Here is a 25927-nt window from a genome sequence, read left to right as displayed (position 1 = left end):
TGGTGGGGGGGTGGAGGGGTGGGGGGGTGGCAGGGTTGGGCTTCAATGGTGTGTGTGTGTGTGTGTGTGTGTGTGTGTGCTGACATGGACCTTCTGTGATGACATTCAGTTGGATGACTGGTGTGTGGCAGGGAGGACACACAGAGAGAGAGAGGAGAGAGGGTGAAAGAGAAAAAGAAACCAAAAGAGCTGCAGAAATAATAAAAACAAAAAACAGGAGGATTAATTGAACAGAAAAGAAGAGGATCAGCAAAAAGAAAAAAAGAAAAAAAACCAGAGATCAGAGACGAGGTGAGGCCGTTGTTGTTGTTGTTGTCGTGTCGTCGAGGAGGAGGACGCACCAGAGACCGACTTTGACCGACTGAGATGGAATCGAAGAGACTGAGACAAACTTGGGATTATCAGTAACAGATCATCAGCAGAGGAGTTTCTTAAACATGGACTAGTCTGAGAGTCTTCACACACACACACACACACACACACACACATACACACACATACATACACGCACGCATACATACTCACGCACACATACATACTATCATATACACATACACGCACATATCTAGGTTTCCCCTTGTAGAACGGTCTTGGCAGTGGACAGGTGTCTCAGCATGCAGGAGTCTCCAGGTGCCATGGGCGTGGACGGCAGCTACGCCAGCAACGTTCCCGCCTTCCTCACCAAGCTGTGGACGCTGGTGGAGGATCCAGACACCAACCACCTCATCTGCTGGAGCGCCGTGAGTCAAACAAACACGCTCCCTAGTCCCTACTACACATCCCAACATAACTCTGTGTTGTGTTGTGTTGTGTTGTGTTGCAAGCTAAATATGATAGCCCTCTGATAGATCATGACGCTACATGAAGGTGAAAACAGATTTTAATGCTATAAAATCCTCTATATTCAACATTATAGACACAAAAACTGATAATAAAGTAAGTCTTGCTGCCTTGGTAGAGAACTGTTAACCACAAAATCTTGAATTGGAAACTCTCCTAACACCTGTATTTTTCTCATATCGCAGCAAACTGTGTCATAGATTTCATAAAAGGTGATATTATTAGTCTATAATTAACCACAAATATGTGTCGGCCTTTATTTAATGGAAAAAAAACCGCACTATACTTGCTAGTGCTTGATTTTTTGACCTTTGACCCGGCGTAAGTGGCTAATTGTTAAGCTAACTATGAAAATAAAAGCAAACAGGAGTTCAACTGTGAAACAATTTATTGGTAAAACAAATGCTGACATGAAAATTGTTCTCACTTTACATAATGAAGAGATGCACCGTTTTTTTTTTTAAATGATAAAAGCCGATGACACGTGTGTGACACAAAACGAGGCTTCAGTGATAAACGTTCGTATAAGAGGACAGCGTCTCTGTTCTTCTGTGAAAGGAGACAAACACACACAAAACAGATGCTGCCCCGATCCCATGACATCTAGAGTGTGCAGCATCAGCTGTTGCATTGTCAGACTATTAGTAGACACAAGTGAGCGTCGTCGTCACCACATACAAGGTAAAAAAAAAAAAAAATACAGAAAAAAAACAACATCTTCGCCACAAATTGTCTAAACTAAACTTCACACCGTTCACAGCTGCAGTGCAGACGGCACACGGTCATTCATTTTAGATTTAAATAAAAGTGTAAAGTGTTTAAATACACAGAAATGAAAAAGAGCGAGATTACATTTGCTTAGTAAGACTGGGAGAGAGAGCATGACTCATCATGACAGAGAGAGAGAGAGAGAGAGAGAGAGTTTGATTGGCTGACTAAGCTCAATATGGCCGCCGCAGATGAATAGATTTCAACCTGTGGCGGGGGAAAACAAAAAAAAGAAATTACCTTCTTAACAAAAACTCATTTCATCATATAGTCTGTGTGTGTCCAGTCACAGCAGGTGGTTGGTGAGTCGTGTCCATGACGATGATGAAGCACATTCACATCATCACTGGAAAACTCTGAGGTCTGGTCACGATGATGATGATGATGATGACAGGAAATAAAAAATGTTGTTACTTTCTTCTCGGACCTCATGCTGGTGTCACATCAGGAACCAGAGAGAACAAAAATAAACAGAAAAACTTCAAGATCAACTCTTCTTTAGGCTTGAAAATATCCAAACATGATGTTGCCTGAGAACAGTTACCTATGATCTGAGGCAAAAGCACATATGAGATATGTTAATGTATAATTCAATACACCTGAATTACTCAATAATATCTACACACTATTAAGCATTAGTTAACACAGTTATAGATGTTTAACCAATGTGTAATTTTGGCTCGTACTAATGGTTAGTGAGTGTGTTTATAGAAGATATCTTATCAACACTTGTCAGTACTGAAATTCATAATGAATGCCTGAACACATGAGCACTTAACTATTATGTAATTTATAAACCCTTAGCTTAAAGTAGCGTAAGACGATCTATAATGTGTTTATGATTAATGATTATATTTTTATATTCTTTATCAGTGATGGATTCAGCATTTATAATTTAAGTGTAATATCAAGGCAAGGCAAGGCAAGTTTATTTGTATAGCACATTTCTGCAACAAGACAACTCAAGGTGCTTTACATATTAGCAAAATGAGAACATAAAAAGCAAATATTATTTAAAAACAGACAAGAGAAAGAATTAAAACAGGTATAAAAAGAAGTAAAACAGAAAGGGAGACAGAACAACTAAAACATAGTGAAACAGATATAAAATAACAGAATAATGTTACAGTGCAGTTAATCAGTTAAGTTAAGTTATTTAGGAGTTATTTAGGAGATGCCAGTGGCATCAGATCAGTGATGAAGTGTAAGTAAATAATGAACAAACTATGACGACGTAGGTGCATGAAGGGATAATGCTTTATATATGAATTAGATGTTTAACTAATGCTTAAGAGTGTGTTGTTAGTATAAAATGTTTATCCTCTCATATTTTGTTTATAGGACTTTAGATAAAGCAATTATAAACTTGCTCTAACTCACCTACATTTGGGTTTTTAAAACCAAACGAAGGGTTCAGCTCAGTGTTTGAGATCTCATGGCATTTACATGAACTTTGACTTTGACAAAGCTCAAAGAGTGAAAAGTCAAAAAAAGAGAAAGAAACAAACGTCCGGTCTCTTTCTTCACTTCTGTTCCTCCAGACTGTGTCACCCTGCAGCCTGCAGATGCTCCGCTCACTGATGTTGTAATGAGTGGTGCAGCATGTTTCGAGTGTGGCTCTGTGACGTCACATGGGTTTCTTCATTCAGCCTTATCTGTTATCACAGCGTTTCCTGACCCTTTTGAACTTTTGCTATTTGCTCTCAACTCTGTTGGTTTGAAGAAGTTCAACAGAGCTGCTACATGATATAATATGCTACAGTACATGATAGCAACATGTAGTAGTTGTTAATAGTTTCAGATTCAGCTCTGAAACAACATAAAACGTCATTGTTTGTCATTTTACTGAGATTTAAACAGGTAAAGAAAACCACTGGTCCCACTGATGCTTGGTTGATATCCAGACTGATTAGTATTAGTATTAGTATTTATATCAAATATGAAGCCAATGAAATAAGAAGGAAACAAACAAGTGAAGATATTATGTCCGGGGAAATGTAAAAAGAGAGAAAAGAGAGATCATTTGATCATGTCTTGTCAAATGTGTTTCCTGTTTCAGACTGGGACCAGTTTTCATGTGTTTGACCAGGGACGATTCGCTAAGGAAGTCCTGCCAAAGTACTTTAAACACAACAACATGGCGAGCTTCGTCCGACAGCTCAACATGTGTGAGTACTTTCTTCTTCTTCTCCTACTTCTTCTTCTTTCTCTCCACTCCTCCTCCTCCTCACAGTATTAACTCTGTGTGTGTGTATATATATATATGTGTGTGTCTAGATGGTTTCCGTAAGGTGGTGAACATCGAGCAGAGCGGCCTGGTGAAGCCTGAGAGAGACGACACAGAGTTCCAACATCTGTACTTCCTCCAGGGACACGAACACATGCTGGAGCACATCAAGAGAAAGGTGTGGACAGAGACACACACACACACACACGCACAAATACACACACAAATACACACACACATGCACAAACAGACAAATACAAAGTGTCTCCAAACAAAATAACCAGTATCTACTTTATGCCGACTTAATATCACAGTATTGGAGGGATCTTAAATATATAAAGATGAATTTAACAATAAAATGAAGTAAAAAGGATATTTATATGAAAGATATTGTGGTAAGACATAAATACATACAGTACAAACATGTGCAACATATTTGTTTGTCTCATAGAATTAAGTCTATTTTATTTTTAATACAACATTTTGTAAATACAAACCTTTACAATATGTAGTGCACATAACATTGTGTATCCTGTATAACAAAGCTAAGATGTTAAAGGCTTGGATTATCAGAGTTTATTTGGGTTGTGTCCTCAAATTAAGAAAGATGTTGATGAATATATGAAATCTTATGACTGTCCATCTAGTTTTGGACTCTAATCCAAGAGACTCAGAGGTGGTAAAACATCTTCAAGATCTACAACCAAGTCCCGATACTATCGATTCAGCTCTTCTTACATCAGTCATTAGGATCCATCCTCTAGGGACCAATTTAATGTTTAAAAATTGGAAATCCACCAAACAGTGAAAGTAAAATGTAAAAACAACTGAACAAGAGTTAGTTTGTCTAAACTTTTTGTCTGTAAATTGCAGAGTTACTGAATGAGGCTGTACTTTGTGTGTGTGTGCAGGTGTCTATAGTAAAGAGTGAGGAGACCAAAGTTCGCCAGGAGGACCTCAGTAAACTTCTGTACGAGGTTCAGCTCCTCAGGACACAACAGGACAACATGGAGTGTCAGATGCAGGACATGAAACAGTGAGTAGAGAGTTTAAAACACACACACACACACTAGCTTTTACAAGTGGGAGACCACAGAGGTTGTCAGGGATGTTAAAGGGATAGTTCAACATTTTGGCAAATTGTGCCCATTGCCATAATCCCTATAGTCATAGCAGTAGGTTCGTTACCTTTAATTGTCGGTGCAAGCTGTTTTTAGAACGGCGGAGCAGAGCCGCGAGCTGCTCAGAGTTACGCTACGGAGGCTCATGGGATTTCTTGGTTTCCCTCATCAAACTCATCAAATACACAATCCAACAACTCCAAAATGCTCTGGTGGACAAGTTGTGACCTGCACATTCACCACACTATGAGATAATAACAGAACGTTACGAGACAGAGTTGTTTTAGAGGTAAATTCATGCAAAACCGCTGATGCGTGTTGCCTTCAGGGACAGTTTTTCAGCAAGCACTCTCTGCATTTACCTTGAAAACGAGAGAGACTGCTTGCTGAAAAACTGTCCCTGAAGGCAACGCGCATCAGCGGTTTTGCATGAATTTACCTCTAAAACAACTCTGTCTGGTAACGTTCTGTTAATATCTCATAGCGTGGTGAATGTGCAGGTCACAACTTGTCCACCAGAGTGTTGTGGAGTTGTTGGATCGTGTATTTGATGAGTTTGATGAGGGAAACCAAGAAATCCCATGAGCCTCCGTAGCGTAGCTCTGAGCAGCTCGCGGCTCTGCTCTGCCGTTCTAAAAACAGCTTGCACCGACAACTAAAGGTAACGAACCTGCTGCTATGACTATAGGGATTATGGCAATGGGCCAATTTGCCAAAAATGTTGAACTATCCCTTTAAGTGTCATCACCCACCAGTCTGCTTTGACGTAGTGTTTAGTTATTCTCACACTTTTCGTTGTGTTTATACAACGTCGGTAGGTGAGCTAAACCAAATGACACGTGTGAAGTTTAGCAGCTGTGACACTGAAGTCGGCCGACCGGGGTGCAGGTCATTCATAAACATTTTACATTTGTGGGTTGTATATAGGCTTCAACAATCGTAAAAGTGGTTTTTATTTATGAAGAGTATCTAGCTGAACAAATAATTCAAGTATTATTTTCTGCAGTAAATGCAAAATTCAATTGAAAAATCCCACTGGCTTTTTGCTGTGAGAGTCGGGGTGAAGCTAAATTTCAGCTTGGCCTGTAAAATACATTATCCCTGTGTCACTGTATTTAAACTAGACTAGACCCAGTAGTCTCAGTAGACTACATATCCGGGATGTTAAAGGTGAGATGTGCACAAAACTCAAGGCTAGAAAAGCTGTATTACATTCACAAGTCAGCACCCGGTGGGAAACAAAACACTCAAACAGCCAAAATCCCACTAACTTGCTTTGCACTGGCTCATTTCATTTCATTTCATTTCATTTCAATGACCCTTCCACCTGTTTGCATCCCTCCTCCCCATCTGTGCACCATGCTCTCCGTACCGGGCACCGAAATACCACACAGATGGGCAAAGCAACATTTTTAATGTCAGGGAAATACCAAACGAGTCCGAGCGCTGATTGCACTGCTTGTTGCACAGCCATAAAAAAAAATAAAAATAGGAGCGCATATGTGCCCCTGGTCCTCCAAGGCCTCATTTAGCTCCTAAACAAGTGTTGTGTGTTCACTACCACAACAGCAGTTATGTAAATTGGTGTAACATTAGTAACTCTAATATTTTATACTTGTTAAAATGGAGTTAAAATGCTGAGATGTTGATATTCAAGTGAAACCTCAGTGGCCTAACAGCTGTGGGATCTGAACTACAAAAATTAATACTATTATCCCTCCCCCAATACACAGTCCAGTTCAATATAAATTCAATTAAAGAAACTTTATTTGTCCCCAGAGAACAACCACAACAATAATATCCACACGATAAACTTATCATTTAGGAAATAGAGGATGTGAACAATGAAGAAAATATTGTTGTAATATACATACAGGTACATGTACAGCAGATGAGTCATTGATGCATAAATAGCGGGAAATTAACAGATCTGAAAATACAGACAAAATTAATCTCAAAGGAATTTAAATCGAAAGCAACTGGACTTGGTTATTTGTCTAGGAAGACGTTTCACCTCTCATCCAAGAGGCTTCATCAGTTCATGTAACCTACGCATCTGACCAGTCCCTGATGAAGCCTCTTGGATGAGAGGTGAAACGTCTTCCTAGACAAATAACCAAGTCCAGTTGCTTTCGATTTAAATTCCTTTGAGATACTATGACCTGGACAAATGAGAAATATGCACAGGCTTATCAGACAAAATTAATAATAAACATTCAAGATGAGTCTGGAAATAAACTTTATATCTACAGCACCAGAAAGCAGCCTATAAAAAATATTGTAGGCTATAGATAAATGTCTGTACAGCACATGAGTAGATCAATAAATAAATTAAATATAGCAAATACAGACAAAAACGTAATTAAGAAGGCTGGATTACCAATCAGACAAGACTGAGAAATACCCAGAAGCCTCAGATCCTCAGGCTGTAAAAGACCTCGTTAGTCAGTCGCAATTGATTATTGACAATTTTGCAAAGTGTACACGTTTGACTGACACGGGCCTGATACTTTTACATATTATTGAGTCTGAAAATCTAGTTTTAACAGTATTTCTTTTAAATTGTGTCCTTGTGTTGAATTAAATTAATGCACAGCAGCCTGGATTCACTACTCCTGGCCGGGTGTCTCAGTAAATGATTGCAAATGCGATGCTGTTAAACCCTCCAGAGTTATAAAATACTGACTTATAATATTATAAATCTGCCTTAGACCTGCTGCTCAAACTAGACTTCCTTCCTGGATCTTTAATTTAGTAACTGGTACCTGAAGCGACACTCTGGGAGTGGGAGTGGGTGTCAGAAGGAGGCTCCTTGGGCTCCTTAAAGTTTATTATGCGGTAGTGTAGACATCTTTTCATTGTTATATTAACACATTTTCCTGTGTTTCAGTACCTTTAATTTTAGAAGAAAGAAACATTAGACATTTAAAACTGTGCAGCCTTCAAATTTGGAAAAATACAAACCCACTGTGGCTGCTTTCAGAGTCTAAATGCACCCACGTTCCCTTTTTGTAGCCAGGTTTTACAGGGAAAATTTCAGAAGAGCGATTGACCTGTCTGTTATTCCTCTTGCTAAGTTGGAACAAATTACCCAGTGGATGAACTGACTGTTTCTCTAGAGGCTATTGTTGCTGAAAATAGCTGCTGTGTGTCCATTGTGTGATGTGGCTGCTTTGTGCTCAGTATTGTTTGCTAATGAGAGGAGAGAATGTTCACCTGCTCACCTGACTAACACACACACACTCACACACACTTGCACACACACACACACACTCACACTTGCGCACACACACACTAATATGCACACACACACACACCAGTAATGATGAACAACATTCTTAGAAACGAATGTGAACAAATGTGCGTGTGCACGTGTTCATGCATGTGCCTGGACAAAGCTCTCAGAAAAATATTCCACCACAGACTCGACCCTTTTCCATTTTATCATCGTACCTGAAAACAAATGAAAGTCTGAGTCTGATCACATTAAACTTCTTGAAATGGCTGATACATACATAAGTTTTGCCATTTAACATAAGTTTAAATGGCAAAAATGCTATTTACATACATATTGTAGCCCTGGGTCTATGAACATTGTCAGGCTCCACCATTATGCCGTGTGTTGTGCAATAAGTCAGTCTACCTCACAGGAAAAACTCACTGAGTTTACATTTTCATTTTTTAAGTAGCTTTATATTTGATATATTTTTTTAAATAATTCTCTTATTATACTTTATTTATTGGTAGAATGCATTTTGATGTATAAGGACGAATTGTTGAATGTCTTTTTTGCCGTTGGTCAGGAAAGTAATAATAATAATTTATTGGTGCAACAACTTTCATACATAAAATGCAACTCAAGCAGTACTATATAGTTATATAGTACTATATAGTTGTAAAAATATAAACATAAGAAAATAAATAGATAAATTGGAAGAATAAATTAAAAGAAAGTAGAAAATTATCTAAATAGGTAACGTCTCTTATTCATAAAGGTAGTTTGCTCCAAGCCATTGGTGCATAAAAAGAGGATGATGCTTCACTGTACTTTATTGCTGCAACTTTATGTTGTGTTCTTTTCTGCACAACTAATTTTGTTCTATTAAATATACAGTAACAATATAGCCATTTATGTAAGACTACATAAGTACTGCAGTATTGGGTTTCAGCCGATTGCAGCAGCGAATGATACAGCTGTATAAACCAAGGGCCTTAAAACCTCTAGGTGTTGTAGAAAAAGTTATTTGTTGTCGAAGTTACGAGCCAACAGGAGACCAAACTGTTTCATTTAGTTTGGCCCTTGCGGTCTACGGCGACTACGAGGGGGCCACACCTTTCTAGGCAACATCCTCCTCAGCCGCAGCTACTGTCTTTCCCTCTGTGCTGCTGCTGCTTGTGCACTGCTTGTGTCTGACAGATAAAATAAAGCCCCGCCGGTGCAGACTGACTGTGACATCAACTCTGGGCAGAGGAGGAGTAACGTTGCACGCTCTCTCTTGTTATGAACCTATCTGTCACAGAGAACAAGTAAATGAGGTTTATATATCAAAGAGCAGTGGCGAGGGAGGGAGGGAAGGCCACGTATAGTGCTGAGCCGGCAGAATCTGCAGTGGCAGGTTAGTGGGTGACACCTGGATGAAAAGTGATGTGGAAACACTGTTAGAGCCTGGAAGTCGGGTGAAATGTGGAAGGGATTAAACTTCAGGCTTTATTAGGGAGGAAATAGAAAGAAAACATGCACCCACCCACCCAGACTCTTGTTTTTAGTGCCGATCAGCTGATTATAGATAATCCATAGTGAATCTCTTCTAATTCCCTCCACTGTATATAAACCCACAGTTTTGCTCGTTTTAGTGGAGCAGTAAATAATTGAAATTCTTTGGTACAGAGGATGTTGAATACATCTGAAAGCATGACTCCAGACTCCTACTAAACATGGCTGCTCTCTGTCCTCTCATCTTCCTCCTCCTGTTTGCAGGCAGAACGAGGTGCTGTGGAGAGAGGTGGTCTCACTGAGGCAGAACCACACACAGCAACAGAAAGTCATGAACAAGGTCAGTGTGTGTGTGTGTGTTTGAGTGTGTGTGTGTTTGAATGACATGAACAAGAAGTCACATCTGAGTCAAACTGTAGGCAGTGAACTACATCCTGACTTTCTGTTCTCAAGTCTTTTATACTGCAGTTTGAGCTTCACAAGTAAGAGACTGGAAACTATAGGGTGTACAGTATATTCTCTATATGTGCAATGCATACTATATATATATATATATATATATATATATATATATATATATATATATATATATATATATATATATATATATATATATACATATACTGTGTATCTGCACCTAATCAGTATCATATCTGCAGCTTCATCACCACATATCATCCCATTTAGAAATGTAATATATGACACATGTGGGCCTGTATCAAGAGTGATGTTGCCATGTCACATCAATCCATCCATCCTCCACATATATAAAGATAAACATTTATGAATATACATGAAAAACCAACGCTAAAATCTTTGTATGAACATACATTTCAAAGTCTATATTGTGAATTTTTATGTGATAGAAATTGTGAATGATATAGTTAACATATGCACATTCAACCACATGCACATACAGATTTAAATGTGCCTACCTTCACATTTTGCAAAACTGTTCTCTAAACTGACTTTTAGACTTATTTATAATATCAATATTGGCAGAATTTGAGATGGATATACAACATAAACATACATAAAGATACAGATTTATATGGGCTAGACATATATGTGCTACATACCTGCTTTTATGTCATATAGAAATTCAGTATACAAATATTAAATTTGCGTCTAGTCTGCTGCCTCTGAGCTTCTATTACAACAACTACAACAAATGCAGCTCTAATGGATCCAGCAGGCACACACCTACAGCGGTGTATAACAGGAAGTTATTTCATCCTGGGATCTTGATTTGATTTGTTAAATATGTGATTCAAAATAGTTATATAGTCATTAAAAACTTTACCACATCTAATTTCTTATTGTTCAGGGTCTATTTTTGGTTTTACAGCTGGAGTATATGGTAGAATTCAAAGAGGCCCAATGTGTGTTAGGTCCCATGTCATAGATTATCTAACACATTTTGATGAGATGATGAAGGATAGGTCAGGTAATTTATCCTCCTTTTCCCACTTGTGTTTGTATTTGTGTGTATGTTTGTTGTGTGTGTGTGTGTGTGTGTGTGTGTGTGTGTGTGTGTGAGAGAGAGAGAGAGAGAGAGAGAGAGAGAGAGACCAAGTGAAGATGCTGATTCATGCTGTGCTTTTTCTCTCTCCGCCAGCTGATTCAGTTTCTGTTCAGCCAGATGCAGTCCAACACACCCAGCACTGTGGGCCTAAAGAGAAAGCTGTGAGTGCACGCACACACCGCACGTTCATGCACGCACGCACGCACGCACACACACACACACACACATACACATACACGCACGCACGCATGCACACACACACACACACACACACACACACACTCACATACACACAAACAGTGGAGCAATCAACAAAAGTGAGACAAACAGGGCCACAGAGGGGCAGAGGGAAGGGCTGGCTCAGCTGACAAACTGAACAATCTAACTCAACAAGCGCTGTGAATGGAGACAAGTGCTGAATCAGTCAGTCAGACACACACACACACACACACACACACCACACACACATACACACACCACACACACACACAGTGAAGGCAGAGCAGAGTGCGTGACCCTGCTACAGCCTGTGTGTGTAAAATGCTGGTTCAGCTCTGTTGCCGAGTGTGAACAAGGCCGACATGAGAAAGGAGCGGCACGCCGGAGCACAAAAATGCTAAAGAAATCAGGGTCAGTGTGCTACCTGGGAAAGGAGCCATTTTACACCCTGTGTTTTACTCATAATTATGCACGGCCTTCTTGTTCTCATATTCTCCCTGAAGAGATCTATGTTTAGCATCTCTATGATCTCAGCATGCACTCAGCCCCTCACTCTACCTCTTCATTTTCAGTCTTAACCAACTAAAAAAGCTAAAAATATTTAAAAAGGGTGAAAAATCGTACAAAAAGCAGACTAATATGCTTCATCCCAATTCATGGGCCACAACCTTTGGAGGCATTTTGCATATGAAGATCAATTGTGGCTAACAGATGCAGCCATCTTTTCCTATTTGGTAATGAAAGTAGGCCACTTTTAAATGCAAAAGTATAATGTTTCAGCTCAGTTCAGTTCAACAGCTAACGGTAGAACTGTTAAAATCAGGGGGGTAGCTATAGCGAACCATTTACCAATTAGGCCTACGAGTTGGTAACAAGTCAGAAAAGTTACCATTTGGTAGCCATTGTTGTTGTTAGCATTAATACCAGTGACAAGATAGTAGCCTAGGCCTATAAGTCAGAGAAGCAAAGCTTTGCTATTATTGTTGTTGTTAGCATTGTCAGCTAATACCAGTTGGTAACAGGTGGGAAAAGCAACCCTTTTGTTGTCCAGGGTGTAACTTTGGGTTAAACATCGGGGAGGGATGAAAGCAGGGGATTTACGGATTAACATAAACAGCAGAAACTGTATCTGCGATAAACCAGAGTGTTATCTGAAAAGTTAGGATGTGTTAGTGATTGATTGACCTTGTGAACAAGTGTCCCATTCATTCCTATGGCCGAACTGCAGAATTTATATTTTAAATCCTTGACACATTCATTGCTAGGCCTACAATGCAAAAACTCAAAACCTTTCCAAGAATATTTGTCTTATTTCTTGTCAAAATGTCTTAATTTTAGTCAAAACTAATCTCTTTCCACTTAAAATAAGACTCATCGCCTAAAAATTAACTTGTTTTTAGACAGTTTTCACTTGTTTCAAACTAATTTTCAATTGAAATAAGTAGAAAAATCTGCCAGTGAACACAAGTTTTTTGTGCTTGTAATAAGAAAGAAAAACTTACGTCACTATCAGATTTTTTTGTTTAAACTGGAAAATGTGCTTGAAAAAAGTAAAAAAGTGTCTAAAAACAAGCTACTTTTTAAATGTGATGAGTCTTATTTTAAGTATAATTAGATTTATTTTGACTAGAAATGACATTTTGACTAGAAATAAGACAAATATTCTTGGTAAGATTTTGAGTTTTTACAGTGTACATGGTTTTAATAGTGGTAAAAAGCAGATATCTTTTCAATTTAGAGTAATTATAGGAATTTATATTATTCAAAACCACCAAAATTAACAACAAATCCTCAATGTGTAATTTTTTACTCATTAATTATTCAGTACCCTGATGATGTGATGATGTTGTCTCACTATTGTCATGTCTAACTGTTATGACTCAACATGCGTGAATGATTAAAAATGTAATTTCCCTCCAGGCCCCTGATGCTGGATGATGGCTCCCCCAGCCCTCCTGCCTCCAAGTTCAGCCATAGTCACCCAATGGAGCCCATGCACGAGCCCTTCTACATTCAGTCGGTGAGAAAATTATACAGTTTGTATTAAATAAATAAGTAATAATATCTAGTAAATAATAAAACATTAAGCCCATGTGTAGTAGTAATTGAAGCTCTCGATGACACATTTTGCTGGGAACTATAATTAGTAAACTACTGGGCGCTGCTGACCTTCCAACACCGAGCACAAATGATGCCGGCAGCCACATCCAGTAAACGTCAACTCTGTAGTTACTGCCTGGTGTTTCTGAGTGCACGGCCATGTTGGGATTTTACTCTCGAAGCCACTTGATTTAGCACCCACCGGTCGTAATACGGAGTAAATCACAGTCTCCAGCAGCTCAAGAGAGTGAACTTGGAACATAATATCCACAATATCATAGTAAAAATATTGGATATGTTGAATATGTATACTGAACATAAATTTGCTCCATAACTGTTATGTTCTGCCAACACTAGAGGGAAGCAGTGCGTAGAGACAGATTTACAGCCACACATGTGCTATGTGTGACTGTGCACACACACTGTACAAACCAATGTTAATGTGGATGGAAGATAACTGTTTTTGTAACATAGAAATGCCACATAAAGGCTTTAATATGGAGGCAAAGAGCTAACTACATGTTTCTTAACTTCATACTACAGAAAAAAAGGATATAAATGCTGTAATATATTTATTTTAAGGCTAATTATCTTACCTTAAAATGCCACTAGTGGTTGAATCACTAAAATGTTGCTTTATCATAAATACTGTACATGTTTCAGTGACAGAGGGAGCTGTGTAAAAGGAACAAGTAACTTACTGTGAGGGTTAGCTGGTGGCTCCACTGCTTGCAAATGTCTAGCTGTATCATAGAGTGGGTTTTATATAATAACAGTTATTAATAAATGAGAGTTAATGGGTAGCTGTAGAACCATACCGTAGAGGTTACAGCTTTGACTTGACTTAAATTTTAGCTCCTTTGGCACATAATACTTAAAATGCTCTTTTTTTAGGAAAGTGCTGAACTTCTGCTGCGTAGTATTTTGTATGGTAAAACTTGTTACTCAGTTTATACAGTCTGTAGAGAATATACCTCTCTGATGTTACAGCTCCATTTATTTATCCTTTTTTAAATTAAACCAGGATGAGAAACGTTACCTCAGTCCCTCTCCTCTTCATCCTCAGCCATCCAGTGACACTGCCTCTTGCTCTACTAGTGGGCTGACAGGAGGACCAATCATATCCGACGTCACTGACATTTCTCAGGCCAGCATGGCTCTCCAGATGCAGCCTGATGAGACCAGGTGAGTGATGCAAACACACAACCTTACATCCACCATCAACTCCACAGACTTCAGACCTAGAGATTTATTGATCCCAAAGGAATTTCAAGTATCCAGTAGAGCAGACATGCATATAATGTAAGGGCATCTAAGAGCAATATATATACTGTACATAACACATAAAAGTAAGAAAAAAATATGCACTATATATCCTTATAAAACTATGTACAGTATGCATATGTTTTGAATAAAATGCTATATTAGAATAAATTAGAGAGAAAAAAGACAAATCTGTACCAAATTAAATATGCATAATGTATAAAACTATAAAACTGTGCAAAGGAAGTGCAAATGTAGTTGTGCAAAAAGTTGTTTGTGATTATCTACCTCAGCATCTACAAGCACTTGGCACTGCTGCATCAAACTGACTGTCTTTTTTAATATTTACTTGACCGACCATCACTTTTGACTCACAGCGTTTGACTTTGCTCGCAGGGAGAAGTGCATGATGCTCATCAAAGAAGAGCCCGTGAGTCCAGGCGTGAGAGGAGGAGGGAAAGGAGGCAACGTGGGTGGAGGAGAGGCCGTGGCGTTGACCTCCTCCTGTGAGGTCTGCTCCTCAGAACCTCCTGTCCTCCCGGTCGCGATGGTCCAGTCTGTCCTGGAGGGGAGGAGCTCTGCGGCCGCCGTGGTGGAGAGGAGGACCAAGAGACCCGCCCTCGATCGGTAGGTGGTCAGAAGAACACACGCACACACTATACATGTAGGCCGGATTGCACCAGCAAGGGTTAAAGGGATAGTTCAACATTTTGGCAAATTGGCCCATTGCCATAATCGCTATAGTCATAGCAATAGGTTCGTTACCTTTAATTGTCGGTGTAAGCTATTTTTAGAACGGAGGAGCGGAGCGGCGAACTGCTCAGAGCTACGCTATGGAGGCTAAAGGAATTTCTTGGTTTCCCTCATCAAACTCATCAAATACAAAATCCCAAAACTCCAAAACGCTTTCATGGACAAGTTGTGACCTGCACAATCACCACGCTATGAGATAATAATGGAACGTTACGAGACCGAGCCGTTTTAGAGGTAAATTCATGCAAAACCGCTGATGCGTGTTGCGTTCAGGGACAGTTTTTCAGCAAGCAGACTCTGTATTTACCCTGTATTTACCTCGAAAACGGCTCAGTTTCGTAACGTTCCATTATTATCTCATAGCGTGGTGGTTGTGCAGGTCACAACTTGTCCATGAAAGCGTTTTGGAGTTTTGGGATTTTGTATTTGATGAGTTTGATGAGGGAAACCAAGAAATTCCTTTAGCCTCCATAGCGTAGCTCTGAGCAGTTCGCCGCTCCGCTCCTCCGTTCTAAAAATAGCTTACACCGACAAATAAAGGTAACGAACCTACTGCTATGACTATAGGGATTATGGCAATGGGCCAATTTGCCAAAATGTTGAACTATCCCTTTAACAGCTTAAGTCGAACCTCTGTTGCACCAAACTAGTTTAGAGTTTAGTTTTTACTTTAAAACTTTTTTTCAGAAGAAGCTCCCGCACACTGTCTCACTCTCAGTTATTTTATTAAAGCAACGTTTCGGTCAGGAATATGACCTTCATCGGGCATATAAGGTCATATTCCTGACCGAAACGTTGCTTTAATAAAATAACTGAGAGTGAGACAGCGTGCGGGGGGCTTCTTCTGAATTTTGCAATTTGGGTTATGCCCTCCTCCTACGCACCTGTATCTTCAGGTGTGCTGAGACCTTTCACTTGCACTTTAAAACTTTTTAACACCCGTTTGAAATGTAATCTATAGGATTCATTTGAAATTTGCAGTCAAGGAGGATTTACTTTCATAATGGCAACATTTTTGAGATGGATCAAGGAAACCCAAGTTCCTCATGAAGACAGCTTTTTTTATTTTTTTTGCTAGCTAGCAACAATGTATGTTTTTTTGGAAGAGCAGCTGTAACTCACTAGGTATGCAAATTATTTATATATACGTATATGTATTTACATACAAATTTATTCAATTTTAATTTGGATATGCACAGTTATCCCTATGTATTAAACTCAGTTTAAATTCAGTTTAAATGAATAAACCTGGCTGATTTTAGTTTTAGTTTTTAGCTTGTCTTAATTTTAAACCTGGATTACAGTAACTCATTTCAAAGAGGAATATGCACGATTTTTTACCTTAACTATGCTACATTTTTACCATCTCAGGAGTAATTGTGACGGTTACATAAATGACTTGTAACTTGTTACGAAGGAGAATGGAGGCTCTCTGCCTTCCACCTAGTGTCTCTTGGCTGAAAACCCACCTTACAAGATCAGCGCCTCCAACCCATAACCTGTAATCTCTTGTTTATGACAGATAACACTACACAAAGATACACATTGTCATACATATATGATATATAACATCATCCACTGCTGCTTTCTCACCGGCTTCATTAAAAAAACACATGCACATGGGCGGGAGGAAGGTTATTAGCAAAACAACGGTAAAGTGACTGGACTTAAATAGTTGCCCTTTAAAGTTTATACCTAGTTTCACCAAACACAGATGTTTAAAGAGGCAGAAAACTGTGCAGTGAATTAAGTGTGTGTCTATGTGTGTGCGTGTGTGTGTGTGTGTGTGTGTGTGTGTTCAGGGTGGAGGTTTCCGATACAGTGGAGAATGTGGACATGAGCCTGGAGGAGCTGCAGCAGCTGCTGCTCAGAAGCCATCAGCAGAGCACCGTGGAGGCCGGGACCAGCGCTGTTATGGATGTCAGTAGATCACACAAACAGAAACATGCTGACAGGCAACTGCAAATACGCTCTGACAAGTCTGATATTGAACATTTAAAAAATTTCAAACTGGTAGTTGTATCTGCCATTTTCATACACAGCAGCAAATTAACTTTTTTTTCTCCCTCTCCTGCCTCTGTGTGTGTGTGTGTGTGTGTGTGTGTGTGCAGCCCTTCAGTTTAAGCCTACCTCTGACTGAGTGGAACTTCACAGAGATGGAGTCCAACCTCAAATCAGTAAGTCATCCAGTGTGACAGCCGAATACTGTAGATAACAAGTGAGCAGAGCCTCAAGGGAGAAGGTTTCCTACTAAAGAGGAACCACCTGCACATTTAATGATACTGCTGCTGCTGCTGCTGCATGACGGCAACTCAAGATGTATAGTACTGTATGTCTGAAACAACATCTGAGTGCTTCTTCTTTTTAAGACGACAGCCACAGGTATCCGTTCACGTCTTAAAAAAGATCTGTGTTTTCATTTTCTTGATATGTGACCACTTGTGGTGCAATGTGAACAATGTCTGTCTTTTCTAGAGATGAAGGAAGTGAATATTCATGTGGAGGTTTACAGACTTTTTTTTTTACACGACTGGAAACAATCTTTTTGATTTGATTTTAGTGATTCATGTTCAAGTTAAAACATTAAGGACATAGGTTTGGTCTCAACATTGGTAGGGACACTGGACAGGACTTGATGCTATAATAGGCTAACATGCACCAGAATTATGGTCCGTAAGTAAACCTACACCCTTGATATAGTGAATGTGTTATTAAAACAGTGTTAAATTTCTTTTACGGTTGCATTTCAGTCCAACATTCACTAACTTTTAGCTTGGTTTTTGGTCTCCACCGACTCTTTAGGAAAACATGTGTCTCTATAGCTGCAAAATGCTCCACTGTCTCCACCAGGTGGCTGCTTAAATGTTGTCTATTCGCTGCTTGGTGCTGGGCAGGTTCTGTACCTCGGCTTCACCTGAGCTGACATTGATATGAGGAGTGAGACTGAACCAGAACAGTAAAGTTGTCAACCGTACAACCAAAAGAATTAGACTGAAGCTCTTTTGACGGTTCATCACCATCATCACAGACTATGAGCTTTTCACTTTACATAGAGTTACTTCATCTTTTATTAAAATAGATTTATTAACCCCCTCTTTGTTCTTGTGTAGTGGGTGAATAGTACGATCTGCTCTTCCACAGCATTGACTCACTCATGAGTCACATCCACTAAGTTAGTGTGGACATCTCCCTGCACTGCACCTTGGATGGTCGATCTTAACCTTCATTTAGACTCAATAGCACTTAGCTTTAAAATGCATGGTGCTGTTCACTCCCAATCTATGTAAAATATACAGGAATCTAGACTATAATTGTGAAATGCAATAATATTTAGCCCCATATAATGACCAGGTTAATCAGGTGTGAGCTCAAGTGAACGTGTGTCTTAAAGGAATAGTTCACCAAAAAATGAAATTCAGTCATTATTGACTCACCCTCATGCTGGTGAATACTCTGGAGTAGTTTTTTATTCCTCAAAGTGCATCTGGAGACCTGGGAGGGGAGTTCGTAGTCCAACAAAAACTTTATATGAGAGTCAATAGCAAAAACGTCCATAAAACTACATAAAAACCTTGTAATCTTCCTCCTTACTGCTCGTCCACTGCAATCCAAGTGTCCTGAAGGGATATAGTCCAGAGTTTACTCAAAACAACGTCATTTAGGACATTTTTACAGCGTTAACAGTATTGATCACGATTACGCGATGACGTCGTTTCGAGTGGCAGTGTGGAGGAATATTACAAGGGTTTTGTGTAGTTTTATGGACCTTTTTGTGTTGGGCGCTATTGACTCTCATATAAGGATTTCGTTGGACTACGAACCGGCCTCCCGGGTCTCCAGATGCACTTTGAGGAATAAAACACTACTCCGGAGAATTCATCAGCAAGAGGGTGAATTTCATTTTTTGGTGAACTATTCCTTTAAGGCCATCACTAAAGATACACATCAGACCCATTGATTTCATTGACACACTGAATTTAACCACGTTACTGTAACAACACTCAGGTCGGTGCAGTGTGGAGAGCTTCCAGCAGGTGGAGGGTTTCTGTTGAACAGATCAGTGACTCAACACTCAACTCATAAAAGAGTCGGTTTTGCTGCTGAGGAGGAAAATCAAATTGTCCGGTGTCGCTTACAGATTTTGCATCCGGACCGAAATAATGTTAAAATGTCCGCCCCAGCCCCTCGTTTCCCCGCTCATCACCACCACCGTCCTCTCAGTCTGTACCTCGAATGTCAGACAGCCCACTGTTAAAACTCAATGCGGGCAAAGTAATCAATAATGTCACTGAAGTCCAATTTTCTGGCCGCCTCGCATTGAATAGACACGATAGTGAGGCTGTTCAGTCTGTCTTGACATATTGTGGCGCTTAAATAGTTTTTCAGGTGCTTTGTGAAAAGCTCTCTCCTCCTCCTCAGCAGCAGCAGGAAATGCACAAAACAGACTAATTGTGCAGCCACACCTCCACAGAAATACTCTAAGAAATACTAGTCTGCTACACTGCATTTAACGGCTGATGTGTGTGTGTGGAGAGAGGGTCGGCTGGTAATCGATACTGTGACTGATATACAAGTCTGGTGTCAAATCGGTGAAAGTGTGTTTGCCTGATTGGATTTGAGAAACGCTGCCTAATCTGTTAGATGTCACTTGAACTACCTTTGGTTTTGTATTTTCCCGGCTGGGTCGTGTGCTGTTGAAACATCTGTCATAATAACTAGCCAAGAGTAGTTTCACAGAGGATCCCATGTTTACAGTAAATGCTCCAGTTTTTTTTTCCATGTCTGTTGAATTAAGGAAAATATTAAACATTATATACCCAAGTACAATACAATTATACAGTATAAATGTAAAATGTAAAAATTCAGATAAAAGATAACAAGAGAATGACAACCAAAACCAAAATATTAACAGCAATAACAAATACTTAACAGTCTGTACAACTCAAAACTGTATATTCAGTTCAGTTCAGTTCAGTTCAGTTCAGACAACTTTATTTATCCCCAAGGGGCAATTCGGTTTAGCAGACTCAGTTTCATTAAAAGACAAATAAAAGAAAGAGAAGGGAGACAAAAACAAGTTCATATCAGGTAAACAGTATGTGGCACAGACTCTCACCGCACGTTGGTAATAATAAAGATAAAAAATAATACATACATGGCACCATAAATAAATAGCAACAGTAAATACAACAATATATCTTACAAAACTTTATGGAATGTCTATTTTATATATATATAAATGTATTCTTTACATCTGCTTTTTTCTACTTTATCTTATCTTATCTTATCATATCTTATCTTATTGTATATTATATAACCGTATCGTATCGTATCGTATATTATATTATATTATTGTATCCTATCGTATATTATATTATTGTATCGTATCATATCGCATTGTATTGCACCGTATTGTATATTATATTATCGTATTGTATATTATATAATCGTATCGCATCGTATATTATATTATATTATCGTATCGTATCTTATCAGATCGAATATTATCTTATCACATCGTATCGGATCTTACGCACCAATAACAGCATATACTGTGACTTAATCAAAATACTGTAAATAAAACATATGAGGATGTTCACATGCCAGCACATACGCTGATGATGAATCATCAATAGTCAAATCAATAATCAACACAAGTTTCCTTCTCTCTGACTGACCATGAAGTCTGTATTTATAAGCTAAGTTCAGTTTCCAGTCACAAGCATTAACAAATCCATTGATTAGAGGTTGCAGTTTTCTTGATAAGCCCTCAGCTTCCTGATAAATTGCATCAATTCATAAATATGTACAACAGACAAAAAGTAAGTCAACTTGTAAAACTTGGTGCAGGACTCTTTGTTGAATATAATATGAACTTGTCCTCTGCAGAGCTGTCCTGATCATGTCACATGCACTTCTTGATCTTAACAGTTACCAGAGAGAAAATAACAGAGTCCTTTTTATGTCTTTTTTTTGGTAACAAGTGCTCCAGTAGAAGTGGATGATAACGCGTCAACAGCTCTTGTGTAGCTAGAAAAAGTCATTATCATCCATTATCCAGAGCCGTGGTCCTCCTCCTCCTCCTCCTCCTCCTCCTCCTCCGTCTGAAAGGCAGATGTCTTGATGCTCGGTGTAATATCTCGTTTTAAGGAGGAGCTCGTTTCTCCTCTATCTATCCCCCCGTTTGATTTTGTTTGTGCAGCTGACAGTCAATACTACTCCCACTAATTAGAGAGTGCTGCAGCTTTTTTCCACTTCCAGTTCCCCAGTCAGTCTTGAGTGTGCGTGCGTCTTTTGGTTTGCCCTCGTATTCTGGTGGTGATGATAATATATCAAACACTCACACACTTCCATTTACCCAAAAGATGTTGTGTAACCATCTTCAGGCGCTTCAGCCCGACTTGAAGATCTCTTTTTATTCATTTTTGGAAAAATCTGAATACCACTCATGTCATGCTTTGCCTCCACAGTCTCAAGGCTTTGCTGGGTTGTGTGTCTGACTCTGGTGGTTTCACTCTCAGCTGATTTATCACTGCTCTCTCTGACCGCAGTCCCGAGCCAGCAGACAAATTGTGATATTCCTCTTTCACATCCGCCTCTCTTTGAGTTCCCCTGTCTTCTCTCTCTCTCTCTCTCTCTCTCTCCGTCCTCAGCTTCTTCATTACTGCTTCTCTACCTCTCTTCCTCCTCTCTGCTTCCCCGACAAGCCGCCTCTTCCCTCTGTAGAGAGGATATATATACACAGAGCTGTTGACAAGTGAACGTAGCTCACAGGAAGGCACTTAAATGCGAGGGGATGAGGCGGTGATAAAAGGAAGTGGCAATAAGATTCAATGGGTTTTCAGACATGTTTTTAGATGTGTTTCAGCAAAGTCTTGTGCGAATAGTGATTCAGACAGTTAATATGAAAGTTTTGTGTTAAAATTAGTTTTTTTTTAGATGTGGTAACTTTGACTTTTGGGTGTCAAATTCACTTAAGTCATAGTAGAGCATATTGCTGGTAATAACACCAACAAAACACCACCATCTCATTCCTGCCTCACTTTGATTTGAAGTGTCCTGAGTAATTGTAGGAGCTGGCTATTATCTCAGCGTAGGTCATTGTTAAAATGTATGAAAACCCACACGGTTGAGCCAAAATAGCAAAAATAATGAATAAACCATGTGCTGATTTGATTCCAGTGAGAAAGTGTCAGAAGAGAAAGATACGAGGTGGATGCATTTTACAGCAGAACAACAACAACAATATTAATAATAAGAAAATGGCTGCACATTTAATCAAAAATATAATCAAAATACAAAATGCATGTACCTACAAAATCCTAATCAAAGGATCTGCAATCTTTTTGATTAAAGGTAAAATATGACATTGTCTGCTCCATTAGGGTTGCGGTGCTACAGAGATGCTTCAGCTTACATATAATATTCTCCAGTTGTGAGGAAAGAAACATGTTTGTTTGGTTGAAACAAACCCAAGAAATAATCACATAATCATTATTTTAGCCTACCCTAAAATGAAAAAGATAAAAGCAATCACTCCTGATTGAAACTCAACTGCAGTTTCCTTTTGTGTGTTTGTGTGTATCATGCAGCCCTAAACCAAAACACTGTAGAATATAGCAGAGAAGTTTTTATTTAATGTTATCACAGATATTGACAAGTTAAAAGTGTGAAACTTTGGTGAACACACATGTGATTTGCAACGTTGCATGTGTGTTCACATGTGAAAGAATTTCGTGTACACTCCTGAGTTTAGAGGCAATGACAGGACTGACACTTATATATTCTGGAGCCAGTTCAAAAAAAGTCATAAAAAATGTAAAGTTAACTCTTAAAATGTAAAGGGAGCCAGTGCATTGAAGCTAAAACTGAAGCTGAAGTATCGGCCTAAACCTGAAAACGTCATGTGATCTCAATCTTTGCTTAGTTCTCGTGGTGCATCTGCTTCCTCCCATCGCGGCTTCTGCTGTAGCCGTTGAGCGGGCAGGCGTCGAACACACAGCCTGATGATAGTGGGCGTCTCGTCCACACAGCGAGCGATGTTAGGCTCTGCTGGTGGGCTGCGCTCAGTGGTGGACAGTAACAGTACATATCCAGAGGATTTGTACTTTACTTCAGTATTAGATTTCTTTGGTACTTATCACTCTAACTTGAATACATTTCCAAGACAAATAATTTTTTACTTTTACTCGAGTTAATTTCTAGGAAGGCTGAAAAGTACTTGTTACTTTCAGGTCTGCTCTTTTTTTTTTTTTTTTTTTCTAAAATACTATTGGACATAAGCTGTGTTTGTCAAAGAAGGAAACCCTAACCCCTAACGCAGGTGGTTTCAAAGAGTTAATTCTCAGAAACAAGAGTTAAAAGGTCCTTAGATTCATTTAGAAAAAATTATAGTATTTCATTGATGTGAAAAATAAGAAATGTACTCTTACTCTTACTTTTACTTAAAGTAAATTTAAAAGCATGTACTTTTGGATACTTAAGTACCTTTAAAAGCAAGTACCTTTTTACTCTTACTCGAGTAACATGTCGACTGAGCTACTTTTTATTTATTTGTTTATTTCGGGCATGTCAATTAAATCATCATCATCACACTTCATCTTAGTTCAAATAATACAATACACATGGCTGAAAGGGAAAGCGGGTGAAGCAAAAGCTTATCTAGTCCCACCCCCATTACCCACAGAATAAAATCTTCATCATAATCTTTTCTTTTGCTTTTTACATTTTGACATAACATGTTACAGCAGTAGGTAGTATACAGAGTTGAAGTCTAGCTCTAGACAGTACATACAGATTACGTGTGTGTCTGCACATGTGTCCATATTTGTCCGTCATGAGTGAACAACAGTCTCATCTTGTAGCCTGGCATGTCACAAGGTCACAAAGTGGTCCAATCGACAGAGAGCAAAAGTCCAGTGTAGCTACTTATTATTTGTTGGGATGGTGTGAGAGCCCTTTTATGCCATTTTTCTTTTATTCATACTTTTACTTTTACTTGTAACGGAGTAAATTTTGACAGTAGTATTTGTACTCTTACTCAAGTACTGGGGTCGAGTACTCTGTCCATCTCAGTGTAGCTACGGCTGCAGGTGAAGCTTCTTTCTGCTTCAGAGAAACACAGAGTCGATGAGAGCGTGACCACCCGGTGACCCTGCAGACTAACAGTCTTCACACCGAAGCGTTGCTCTGTTCTCTGCAGTCGGACGGCACAAAGACATAATTCAGTCAGAGAGATCTCAGACTCTCTCACACACCACAGGAGCTGCTGTCAGCTATCACTGAGATGCTGAAGTTAGCTGGAACAGATAAGAAATAAAACTCCCATCCAGTCAATAGTAAGCAAATATAATGCACATGTAGAGAGCTCACAGGTCGGCTGCTGAGTTATCTGGGATCAATAAACATTACTGTGCAGCGATGAGTGCGAAGTGAACACACGAGGAACATGTCGGAAAATAGATTTTACATCTCGTAGCTTCACCGGGAACACCACTAAAGAGCTGAGCTAGACGTACACTGACACTGAAACGTGTTGTTAGAACATTATAATAATAGACCTGCTGCCGGCTGCCTCAACAGTATCTCTCTTTTATCTCCTCCTTCATTTCCTCTCTCTGACTGATGTTCTTTTGCTCATGTATCTGTTGTGTTGAAACATAAGGCAGAAGTCTTTGTGTTATTAGAGTTGTAGGACTAAACATGTGTTTGTCCTCCATCGCAGTACATGTTCCAGAATCAGGAGGCGGAGGCTTTTCCAGCTGCTGGTTGTGAGGAACAGTGACGGACCCGAGCTGTGGACGGAGTTGGAGGTAACTGAAATATTACCCCAAAGTTTATTATTAATTCCTAATTAATTCCTTTCAAGTTTTTTTTTTTTTTTACCAGACCTTAACCATTTCCTTCCTTGTGACTAAACCCAACCTTGCTTTAAGATTCCCTTTGTAATCTTAACTAAATATCCTTTCCTGCCCAAACCCGTTTAACCCTTTTAAATGTTTAAATGTAATTAATATTAATTAATGAGTCTATCTCAGTGGGAAGATCTGAAAAGACAATATAATGCTGAGACACCACTCTGTGTTGTTTTAGTCCCATAACCTCAACCTTAATGTTAAACATGATATGACTAATTTAATCCCATGAAACACACAATGTGTTTCTCCTTAGATACTTTATTAAATACTTCTTCTTCCCATCTGCAGCACTAAACAAACAAGTTAGTCAAACATTAGTCATACAGTACATACAGATGAAAATATTGCATTTGGACTTTTCACTTTATTTTAACGTCAATATTACATGATTTATTTTAACGTCAATATCACCCGTTATTTTAACGTCAATATCACATGATTTATTGCAAATATACACTGTTAGCTTACCCTTAGTCTTTA

General features: G+C 39.0%; 1 protein-coding gene across 1 annotated transcript; it reads left to right on the top strand.

Moving 5' to 3' along the window:
* Positions 1–614: 614 nt before the first annotated feature.
* hsf4 (heat shock transcription factor 4) lies at positions 615–25314 on the top strand (the record flags this gene model as incomplete). Its single annotated transcript, XM_083974523.1, has 12 exons — positions 615–740; positions 3668–3776; positions 3886–4013; positions 4747–4871; positions 9935–10010; positions 11289–11356; positions 13335–13434; positions 14581–14699; positions 15174–15404; positions 17333–17450; positions 17642–17707; positions 25255–25314. 12 exons carry the CDS (start codon positions 615–617, stop codon positions 25312–25314), a joined length of 1326 nt encoding a protein of 441 aa, XP_083830649.1.
* Positions 25315–25927: the final 613 nt, after the last annotated feature.

The sequence above is a fragment of the Trachurus trachurus genome (assembly GCF_905171665.1).
Source record: "Trachurus trachurus genome assembly, chromosome: 6".
NCBI classification, from domain to species: Eukaryota; Metazoa; Chordata; class Actinopteri; order Carangiformes; family Carangidae; genus Trachurus; species Trachurus trachurus.
This window is presented reverse-complemented; position numbering and strand designations above follow the sequence as displayed.